This window comes from Rattus rattus, chromosome 6 (genome assembly GCF_011064425.1).
Source record: "Rattus rattus isolate New Zealand chromosome 6, Rrattus_CSIRO_v1, whole genome shotgun sequence".
Taxonomy (NCBI): domain Eukaryota; kingdom Metazoa; phylum Chordata; class Mammalia; order Rodentia; family Muridae; genus Rattus; species Rattus rattus.
In genome coordinates this window covers 10011784-10023464 of record NC_046159.1, presented here as the reverse complement: position 1 = coordinate 10023464, position 11681 = coordinate 10011784, and the positions used below count along the sequence as shown (strand labels likewise).

General features: G+C 38.5%; 1 protein-coding gene across 1 annotated transcript; it reads right to left on the bottom strand.

The window, feature by feature from the left end:
- Positions 1 to 1579: 1579 nt before the first annotated feature.
- On the bottom strand, positions 1580 to 10623 carry Rergl (RERG like). Its single transcript, XM_032907321.1, has 5 exons — positions 10540 to 10623; positions 9462 to 9518; positions 5110 to 5183; positions 3502 to 3650; positions 1580 to 2188 (listed from the first exon to the last, which is right to left on the bottom strand). Exons 1-5 carry the CDS (start codon positions 10589 to 10591, stop codon positions 1906 to 1908), a joined length of 615 nt encoding a protein of 204 aa, XP_032763212.1. The 5' UTR covers positions 10592 to 10623; the 3' UTR covers positions 1580 to 1905.
- Positions 10624 to 11681: the final 1058 nt, after the last annotated feature.

The window sequence follows — 11681 nt, the reverse complement described above, 5'->3', positions numbered from 1 at the left end:
GCATAAGGAAAATGTATTGCATACATGATGGAATAGTATGCAGAGATAAAGAAAAATGAGACTTGACACTTACAGGTAAAGAGACTTAACTAGAAAACAGAGTGAATGGGGTAAAAACTTTAAGAAAGAGTAATGTAGAATACCACAAGGTATCTTCCAAATGTGGTTTATTAGCTCATATCTATGGGTTGTTTTCTCTTTTACCTAACACTGCGGGCCACCTTTGTTCCACTCAAGTTTATCATCAAACCTTCCTGTGTCATGGTTGCCAAGCTTCTGTTTCCATATAGTAGCCAAATGTGTCTTCTTTGTCATTCTTTAATCTGAGTTTCCCTGAGATCCACCCGTAATTATCACCATTTTATCAGAAGTTAGGCAAATAGCTTCAGAATGGAAGAAAATCAGCGTGTGAGTGCAGTAAGTTACTTGTAGTTTAGAAGTACTGTAGTTTGGAAGCAATCGTCTAGAAGGTACGCCATTGTCTTTACAAAGAAAAAACAGCCCAGAGGATATAATAAATATATGAGCTTGCGCCTTATACAAAAGTATATTCTTCACAGTAGCAAAGCCTTCAAAGTTGTAAAGTATCCATCCCACTGCTTAACTCTTGTCAGTTTGGCACCAGTGCAGACACATCTGCAAAGAGAAAAATCTCTGTTGCAGGATTGCCTCCATCACATTGGTCTGATTTCTAACTGGTGTAGGAAGGCCCAAACCACTCTTAGAAGTACAGTTTCTTAGCTGATGAGCCTTAGAGTGTAGGAAAGCTGTCTGAGCAAGCCACAGGGAGCGAGCAGTAAGCAGCATTCATCTGTAATTTCAAATTCAAGCTCCCTCCCTGGCCTCTTTCCATGATGGGCTGTAACCTATAAGACGAATAGGCCATTTCTTCCTGAGGTTGGCTTTGCTCATTGTTTTTATCATAGCAACAGAAACAGAAGTGAATGTGTTTTATATACTTAAATAAACTAAACTAGATAACTTTTCATTCATAAAGGACCTCGATGCTATTCATGAAGTTCTCTCTGAGCAATGTCCTCAACAACCTTGCAAGTCTGTGAAAATGTTTCCCAGGAGGCTTTGCTGAGTAGGGCAGACCCACCATGAATGACTAGTGTCCCAGCCTCAATAAAAAGAAAAGTGAGAAAGTCAAGTGAGCACCAGTGTTCATCCTCTTGATAGGTGGTGCACCTCACACTCCTGCCATCGTGTCTTCCCTGAATGATGGACTGTCTCCCTTCGGATTGAAAGCCAGCAGAATAATTCCTGTATTAACTTGAATTTATTATTTGTATTTTCTATATTTTACAGATATAAGAATAATAACTAATTCATACAACACGACTGTTTCATTATGTCATCAAATGCAAAATATTTATTCTCGGACAGGTAATTTAACATATCTAACTGTAAATCATGTTTTTAAGTTAAAAACCTGTTAAGTATCATGACAGTGCCTTAAAATTGGTAGCTTGCGCTGGACAATGCATTAGCTTTTTGCATATCTGTTTGTTTAAACTCAAAACAATAACAAAATATAAAAGTGAGTCACACACTTTATAATTGTATTTTAATAAAACAACATGTGCAGAGTTTTCTAAATGAGGCTTAGGGGACAGCTTTCCACTTTTACACCAGTATGAGTGTTTGCTCATACAAGTGAAAGTATGTGTGTGAGAAACAATGGTAACCAAATATAACTCAAAGAACAAATTATATAGTTTAAGATAAAGCAATGACTGACCTTTTAGTCATTTCATGTCTCAAAAAATTCTGCATTTTAATTGTAAAAATTTCAAGTGTAATTGTATAAATTGTAAATGTAATTGTATAAGTCATAGCTGTAGTTGCCATTTAAGTGTCTGAAATTCTTTGATGGATCAATTCCACTGGATCATATGTCTACTAAACAGATTTCCTCCTCTTTCCAAATACATTATTGATTAGTTTGGCCATTGATTTAGACCCACTGGGTCTTCTCTTCTCCTTATGTTTGAAGATCATCAGAATGTCTTTGATGAGTCTGAGAAACATCACCTCGACCTCCAGGGACTGCTCTGCGGCCGACAGCTCACAGAATTGGCAGCGGTAATCAGTTGCTAGCTTTTGCCCTTCATCCCAGCCAACCTCTCTCGTGTGGCAGAGGTCTTGTTTGTTGCCAACTAAAACCACAGCTGGTTCCATGACCCTGAAACACAACGGGAAACTCTTTCAAGATGGAGCCAACCACTGTAGAAATAGGGTACGTTCATATCTGAAGATTAAAAAGTTAAAAGTCCCGGTAAGTATTACATCTATGATCAGGGCCATGTATGTATTTAGAGAGGCATCCCCACTGCTACAAAGACATTTTGCACAGAATGAAATAAATAACACAAACAAAACTCTCAATGATTAGAGTTTGGAGAAGCACTGAAGTATTCTTTATTTGGCGATAGATGCAGTGATCTAAAATGGCTGTAATCTTCCTCAGTTCGTCACACTATATGTTAACCGAAATAAGAAAATAGTCCCTACCACAGAACCACAAGATTCTACCTCACTGAAGGCCCATAAACATGGAAATATTTGACAGGGACTGGTCACTTGAAACCTAGAGCCAATATAAAGCCATTACTCCATTTTTTTTCTGCTGGGTATTGTGTCACACCTGTACAAAAGTAATTAATTCCATTGTCATTTACAGGAGCTATGATATCACATGTATACATGTGGCAATGTACAGTAATAAAATTGATAGCTTCAAGGTCCACTCAAGTATGCCATCATCTTCGACTTTATGCGTACCACTGATAAGAACCTCTGTAACTCCTCACACCGGCATTTGAACAAAATTGAACACTTTAGTGAGAAATGCTCAAACAATAAAAATAGAGGAGATTAAGCAAAGAATCTCAAACACCTAAGTGTTTGATTACTGGAGCAACAACTCTCTAAATATAGTCACCTTCCTTCCCTGTGTGTGCCAAGGCAGTTTACGGTGAATTATTGACCACATTTTTATCTCAGGGGGAAAGTGGAGAAAAACATATCCCCACCCATAATATTTGTAGGTGTCTGACTATTCATTCTGTTTCTGCTGTGACATCCTGGGCAACCCAATGACAAGAAATTGGATTTCACAAGGTAGCAAACATAATAAATCTGGATTTATTTAAGATCCTTAACATTTTTGTGAGGATGAAAAGGGAAGGTGGCGGCATGGAGGAGACACTGTGCAGAACACCGTGATTCTGCTTGTGAGTGTCATGTTAACAATAGCAGCTGTCTTGTAAAATAGCCATTTACTCTGGGCAGGTAACTGTTTATGTCAGCCAGGGTATAAAACATTCTCATCTGATTCCTTTTACTACGTGTGTAACTCCTGTGGAATGAGAAGGTGAATTGTTCAGGGCTGTTAAATTTTGTAATTGGAAGTCTGTATTAAATCCTTCCTAATGATACCCTCAGCAAGATGATGATTTAGTAAAAAGGGAAGGAGATTGGAAGGAAATGTCTTACCTTTTACAATGAGTCATTGGTGGCTCACGGATTCTGTAGATAAGGGCTTTTGCAAAAGCAAAGGAAGGCCTGTTGCTGATGTCGTACACAATCACAAACCCATCTGCCCAGTGCAGGTCACTTGTGAGGGAGCCTTTTGCTTTCTGTGGCTGTAAAGGAACCAAGTACATGACGTGTAGTGATCGCACCACCGAGTTTCTTTGCTTCACTTAATGATTACCCATTTCAGTAATGGCAAACAACAATAATTTCTAAGATGGGCTTCCATTATTCCTCTGTATCATTCTTATCACTCTTTCTTAAACATGCACACACAGTTATTTCAATCTCACATACATTGGTCTTCAGAAAATGGCATTTGTGTTCATAAGTGGAGTATCTATTTCCTCTCTCTCTTTCTCTCTCTTTCTCTCTCTCTCTCTCTCTCTCTCTCTCTCTCTCTCTCTCTCTCTCTCTCTGTGTGTGTGTGTGTGTGCACTTGTATGTGTGTATGCATCTTCATGTGTGAATGATATCCCATTCTTGGCATGGCAAACAAGTAAAGGTCGAAGAACAACTTCAAATATTAGCCCACCCATTCCATGTTGTTTGAGATGAAGCTTTTGTTATGGTAACAGGCTGGATGGCACAGAGACTTCCTGACTCCTTCTATCACTGCACAGGAGTGCTGGAATTACACCTGTCTCCCATAGTGCCTAGCTCTGCGTGATTCTAGGAATTCAAACAAGGGTCCTAATGATTGTGTGGCAAGCCCTTTATCCACTGAGTCATCTCCCAAAACTAGAATATCTACTTCTTTTGGATAGTAGATTCAAACATATGAAGGTGAAAATGTTGCAGTTTATCTAAAACTTTTTATAGGATAGTTTAGGGTCAAATGCTTAGGACAAATCAATAACAAGAACATGCTTTGAAGTCTTAGAAAGCATTCTTCCCATTTTTATAATTCCATTTTGATATTTTAGTGTATTGACATGTAAGGAATTTATACTCAAAATTTGTATTATTGGTGCTCTATTGAAAAGTAGTTACAAACAGACAAGTTAATGAAAACTGACAGGTCATCCTGCCTTAATTTCTGGCATTTACACCATAATCAGTAGTACTTTAGAGATTCTTGTTAAGGGCATGGAATGATGGCTGCTTGGCTAAGAGTACCTACTTCTCATGCAGAAGACTCAAGTCAGTTCTGACACCCACATGGCACTGACAAGCATGTGTAATTCCAGCTCCAGTTTATATATGCTGCATTCTTACCTCTATGGTCACATCATGCTCATGGCACACATCCAGATAAAGCACACACAAGTAAGGCACTCATATACATAAAATAAAATCTTACTGTTTCTGTTAAGAATATTTTTGGGCTCACATGTAGTTCATTGGAGATAATTAAACAATTGGACAATTAAAGATAGCTTTGCTTATGTTTAATAGAAATTTATACAAAACTCCAATAACACAATTTACTCTGAAAGAAATGCCAACACTTTAATAATCAATTGAGAAGCTACTCTAGTCCAGTGTTGACATGATTTTGCATTCCATGCCTACTCTTCCTCAAATCATGCTTGAAAATAAAACAAAGAGGTATTTTGTTTGACTTACTTGAGAACATGGGTCATATATTTCCAGATTTAATGGTTTTCCTTCCAAACACAAGTGTTTATTATAGATAGATTCTGCAAAAATATAGATACTCATTTTAGTATGGGAAAACCTCAGAATAACACACCCACATAGGACTAATCTTAGTCTGCCAAACTCAATGATGCATATTTTAAGGATATTATTGCTTGTGAGTGTGAGTATGTATGTTTGTGTTTGTGGGTGTATATGTGAGAGAGTACATGTTTTGTGTGTGTTTTGTCTACATGGATTATATGTGCAACTGCTACCCCCCCAGAGGCCAGAGGATATTGGATCCCTTGCAACCCACATTACAGGTGGTTGTGACTTACCCTGTGGGTGCTGGACCAAACCTGGGTCATCTGCAGTAAGAGCAAGTGCTTTTAACTGCTGAGTTACCTATCCAGTCCTACAACAGTCATATTTGCATGTCAGAGTAGAGGATCTGTGATCAGAGCTGGTGAGGAAACCCTGTGTATTGACCACGGAACTTGGTTGTAGCTATTCATTTGCATACCTTTATATGGAGTAATATAGATGATCCTCCCCAAGGCTGGTTTATATCTTCTCAACACATTAAAAAGTCATCTCATCCATGGACAGTAAATCTATTATGTGTCCTCTACCATGAATTTCTTTACTATTTATTAAATTTATTGATTGATCAATGATTGTATGTATGTATGTATGTATGTATGCATGTGTATATGTGTGTGTGTGTTTGTACGTATGTGTGTCAAAACTGTGAGGAGGTCGGAAGATAAATTTCTTCCACCACATGTGTTTGGGGAGAACCTCAGATCCTTAGGCTTGGCATAGAGCACCTGAGCCGTCTTGCTTTTTAGTACCCCTTACCTACATCTTATAAACATGCAGAAATGGTTCTAAGATCAATACAAATGTATTGAAGACCCTTGATTTTGACCCTGATTGAAAACCGACCCTTGATCGTGTAAGCCTTTTTAGTTGTACCGCCGCATGCAGTCTCTGACATAATCTCGTTTTTCTTCATATGCTCTTTATTCCACACATTCTATCTCCGTTTTAATTTTCTTTATTTACTTTCATGTTCAATTAGTGATTTCTGAAACTCGTGCCCCATCCTCTCCTCACACTCTACATTTGGATCCAGTTCACATTCACGGACATATAATCCTTTACAGGTTCTAGAGTCCTGTCTACTACACACCAATCACCTGGGCACGTATTTGCAATGCAGACTTCTCCCACAGACTCCAGACCACTGTTTACTCTTGGCAATATTCACTTAAGTATCAGACAAACATATTAACCTGATTGTGTCAAACACCAAACTTCTGTACTCTCTACAAAACTCTGTCTCCCAGATCGCAGTCTGTACAGTGATGTGTGTCTCATTCTGATGTAAAACCTGAAGCTCCCTCGTGACTTGATTTCCCTAATGACATACAATTCACACAGAGTATCATTTTACAGTCAAAATACAACGTAGTTAGTCTACTTGCCAAGAATCCCTTTACACTTTCCCAAGCATCATCCTTTCTGCCTTGATTTCCATTAAAACTCCTAATTCATCTGCGTTTCACCGACTCACTTTCCACCCGTAGAAGAATCAGAAGGCACGGGTAAACTGAGCCATGAGCTTACATCAAATGCGCCAAGCAAAGTGTGTTTCTTTTAGATCAAGAAGCCTTTGCCATTCTTGAGAATGCTTCCCTCCTTCAGCACACATTACTTCTATGGTCTCGGTAGACTGCCTGGGCTGTCACCCCTTTCATTCTGCCCTCTCTGTACTAACTTAAGTATTACTCAACTCTGTCAGAAGCGTCCTATGCCCAAACTTGGATATTCATTTTTTTCTGTCCACCTTGAATATAATTCCGCAGACTTCTCCTGTGGCACGTCCCTAGTTGATGATCCTTTCTCTGCCTTGCTTCTCAGTTGACTTTAAGACTCAGTTTTGTTTTAAGACAATTTCCCTCTATGTGTTCCAGGCCGCTGACCTGGGGATTGAACTTTCTCCTGAGAATCCTCTCCCCAAGTATTGGGGCTGCAAATACCTCCACATCTATATCTATATCTATATCTATATCTATATCTATATCTACATCTACATCTACATCTACATCTACATCTACATCTACATCTACATCTACATCTACATCTATATCTTTATCTATATCATCTATATCTATATTCCTTATTAGCACTTTTTCATCTTAGTTTGCTTATTTTTATAGCACTTAGTGTCAAATGACGTAATTTTTGGCTTGGATGGTCAAACACCTTCTTTCACATTGAAGTTCTATGAGGAATTATATCTCTACCCCTCTGTTCTCTAACATATCCTATTGATATATGGCCTTGCAGTAGGTATTGAATGAGCATTCCTTGAATGAATAAACTACTTCTACAACTATTCTATTCCTCTATAAATTAACACACTTACACAAAAACATGACCCACTCCCATGGACTGCTGTCCTGTAGCCCATAATACAAATGAACGGAGCCTAGGCTCAGTGGTATGGAGTGCTTGCTGCTCTTGCAAAAGATCTTGGTTCAGTTCTCAGCACTCATAAGCTGGAAGCTGTCTGTGACTGCAGTTCTAAGGGACCTGATGCCCACTTCTGAGCACCCTGGGCACCTGTGTGTACATCCTGCACACATGGGCACTCAGGAACATGTATCTTCACACAAAAAAGTCAACAAACCTCTGTCTTACAAAAGAAGCAGATATTGCATGAGCAAATGTTACCTCAGAAGATGAAGACTGACTTTTAACCTCTTTCCAGGAATAACGTTTGTCCCAGTTTCTGCAAACATCAGATTTTGTTTGTAGAACATTTATCTTGCCCCCCCCAAACTTCCCACATTTACTATTTGCCCTGAATCATAAACTCTCCCAGACAGTTTAAAAACACTTTCTTTCAAATCTCACAGCATTGGCAAGGGTTGTCATCTCTAACCGCTTTAGAGTGTTTTAATTTCCCCTTCTATCCTTTCTTGACAAGATGGAGTTGCTTCTGTGAGCTCGTTTCCATAGAGTTGGTGACCTTAGGGTCACATGCTTATCTTTTCAAAATGTCCTCAGGTCTTATATTATGCACGGAGATGTCACAGCTGAGAATGTGTAAACATTTCATTTGTTTATGGAACTGCATTGTAGAAAAGATTAAGGTGAAGGTTTCATTGCTGTCTGTCCTCCTACAGAGACTGCTTTATCTTGATTGTATTTAGTTTCTATCCTGTGCAGGGAAAACTTTCTCACCCAGGCCTCTTAGCTTCTGTGTTATCTTGACCCCCATGCCTAAGATTTTCACTCCTCGAAATGAAACACTAGAAATTTCTTTTTTTTTCCTCCCCGTGGTCTTCTTTCTGTAAGCAGTTTTCAAACACTTGTCTTAAAATGTTCAGCGTCAACCATGGAAACACTATGCTGCACACATAGAGAGAGCCGCATGGCAGAAATCTTTAAAAATCATCTCAGCAATATGCTGATAATGCCCTCTTGTGAACAAATGTTTTCTTCGATTCGTATAGAAAAACAATTATTAACTCTCTGACACTAAATAAGCAATATTGAACCAAACTAACCCCCTTCCATTTCACTGGATTTTGCTGTTGTTGATGTAAGAAATGAAAAGGAAAAGCATTTAATCCTCATGTCTTTGATCAGAAAAATCATAAAGTTTATTATTTTGATCAATCTCCGAACAAAAACTATACTCAAAGGTATAACAAAACTCCTCACATTTGTACTGTAGCATCTCCTATATTCAATGTCAACTTTTATATAAAAATAAATCATGTTAGACTTAACAAAATGACCTTAGGTTTATACTCAGGTGCCTTGGCATCTTTTGTCGAATTTCTCGGAAATTTATCGAGACAGCCTAGATAACAGTAGGATGCTTAATTAACGTATCATTCTGTTGTTATTACACAGTTTTACAAGCTTCCTTTTATAGTTGTTTGTGCTGTGAATATTAATGTCTTTATCTTTTAACAGATGCTTTGGCAATTAACTTTGCCAGAAACTCATGTCCGTGCTTCACGGTATTTGCAAAAGAGAACCCCAACGTCAGAGTGTTCTAGACACTCTTTCTTTCTAATTCATCACGATGGTGGGTAACAGTAACGCTGGTGACAAAAGCATTCCATTCAATTTCAAAGCCCTCAATTCAAATCAAACCTAGTTTGGAATTCAAAATTAGAATCTTTGAACTAAAACACTTGAATGAATGTGGAAAAAAGAAAAAACAACTCTGTCAAAATGCCTCTTTGGCTTTAACTAGGTTTAAAATGTTTATACCGGAATATCAAGAATAGAAGTGTACAACAGCAACTTACCAAAATTAGAAGCATATTCCCCAATGAAGCGCTTGGTAAGAAACCTTACTGTAAGAGCTGTTAAATGAATAAGCAGGATTTAAGGTTTGTTGCATTTGAGGATCCCGATGATTCAGTTAGATGCAGAATCTTAATTTTCACTCAATAATCAACAAGCCTTAGGTAGGAGCTTAAAACTTTACTGACTTCTGGTCTAAAAGTTGAGGTGATAAAATGCGATTCTGTAGATAGAAACGTGTGATCCTACATGCTACACATGTAAATCGTTATGGAATTCATTAACGAATGCAAACATGTAAAAACACCTTGCCTTCGAAACCACAAATACATTCCTCATTATATGTGAAACTCGAAGCTCTCGCAACACTTAGCTTCCCTAGTAATTAAATCTGATTCCGAGTTTCTGTGCGAAGGAAGGACCGCAGCAGTGCCCAGCATATGCGATTCTTAACAAATACAGTGAATTAGAGCTTGGGAACCAGGGGAGACTCCAACAGCTTGTTGTCTGACCAGGACCGGAGCCTGATAGTTATTCAGCTCTCACTGTGAGGCCGAGGTCATTGCTTGGTGAAAATCTCACTGCCATTAGATTGTTCAGCAGAGTAAACTAAAGCAACATGCAATAGTAACTTCTGGAATTAGTTAGTGCCTTTTGTGCTGGGTTCCAGAACACCTACAAAACAGTGTCTACTACAAACAGCCCTCTAGTAGTGCTGCCTATAAACTTCATGCTCCATTCACCCATGCCCACCCTATCCTTACAGGAGAAAAGTCCTTTCCAACCTTTGGCCGGCTTGTGGCAATGTCATGGAAGGATTTCTTGTCTTTAGAGTTTTAAACATCAGAAGAACAAGATACAGATTCATGTTTCAGGCAATCACAGGTGACCCACTGTTTTTAAAAGTTTATAAATAATAACCTGCCCAGAAAATTTGTATACAGAAAAATTCTTATGAAAATTATCTCACGGTGACCCCATTATTACTGGTAGTTATTGTGTAATATATGGCCACAGTTGACTACTCCATTTTGTGTCTACCCACCCTCTAATCTTGCTAGCAAACAAAGCACCACTCACCTGATTTTCCTGTACCTCTGCCACCCAAGACAGCAAGCTTGACATCACCCATCTTGAGTAGCTCATTTGGTTGTGGAACCCTGCAGACCAGAGCTAAGCATATGCTGTTGGTGTCTTTTGAACTTGCCTTTTATGGCTGTCCGTGTTCTTCCATATATTCCTGCGATCTAATAATAACTTGGAAAATGTTTGCTTTTGGTACATTTCAACTGATAGTCTAAAAAATTGGACTGATATTTATTCACTGAGATTTATGAAACCAATGATTATTTTTAAAACAGAAGTGACATTCATAATCCTCTGGAGAGTCAAGAAGTAAATGTCCTATTTTTATTTAGAAAGATTCTAGGGATGTGTAGATAGCCCTATAAAGGTATTCTTATGGATCATTTTATCTTTATATAGGTTTACTTGAGTATTTTATATATACAAACCAAGGGATTTTGATCAAAGTCAACCCAGTCCCTTCCAGCCAATTCTTCCCAGATGACCTCCACCAAATCTCTTCTCTTGCTTCCTGTACTTTAAAAAAAATGGTGCCCAGTTTGTATTGCTAGTATGTGCACGGGAATAAGGCCATCAGTTAGAGCATGGATAAGCTATCTAGACTGCTTCCCCAGTTCTCAGTAGTCTCCAATACCTTTTAACACTGGTGGGGATTCGTAACTCCTCCCTCATCCATGATGGGGTTTTGAATGGCTTGATTTTGTGTATGTCTTCTGTTTCCAGTCAAAACCACTATGAAGCCATGTGCACAATGGTCCAGAAAGCACTATTCCCCACAGTCTTCTGCAACCTCTATCTCTTATAGCTCTTGCAGCATCTATACTCCCCCTTGTATGAAGATATCTGAGTCTTAAGAGGAGGAGCATGCTGTAGATGGCCTACATTAAGGGCTGAGCCTTCTATTGACCTCTTATTTCTTGACTTTGACCAACTGCAAGTCTTACTATTAAAGCACATCTATTAGAAAATGAAGTGTCTGAGTGAGGTAACCCAATCACAAAAGAACACACATGGTAAGCACTCACTGATAAGTGGGTATTAGCCCCAAAGCTCAGAATACCCAAGATACAATTCACAGACCATATGAAGTTCAAGAAGAGGGAAGACCAAAATGTGGATGCTTCATTCCTTCTTAG

Excerpts from the sequence above, each read along its gene's own strand:
- Rergl (XM_032907321.1), bottom strand. The coding sequence starts at position 10,591 with ATGGGTGATGTCAAGCTTGCTGTCTTGGGTGGCAGAGGTACAGGAAAA. Across the intron at positions 5,184-9,461 it reads GGAATATGCTTCTAATTTTG|AATCTATCTATAATAAACAC; the intron begins GTAAGTTGCTGT and ends ATATTTTTGCAG. Across the intron at positions 2,189-3,501 it reads CCAATGACTCATTGTAAAAG|GGTCATGGAACCAGCTGTGG; the intron begins GTAAGACATTTC and ends GTTGTGTTTCAG.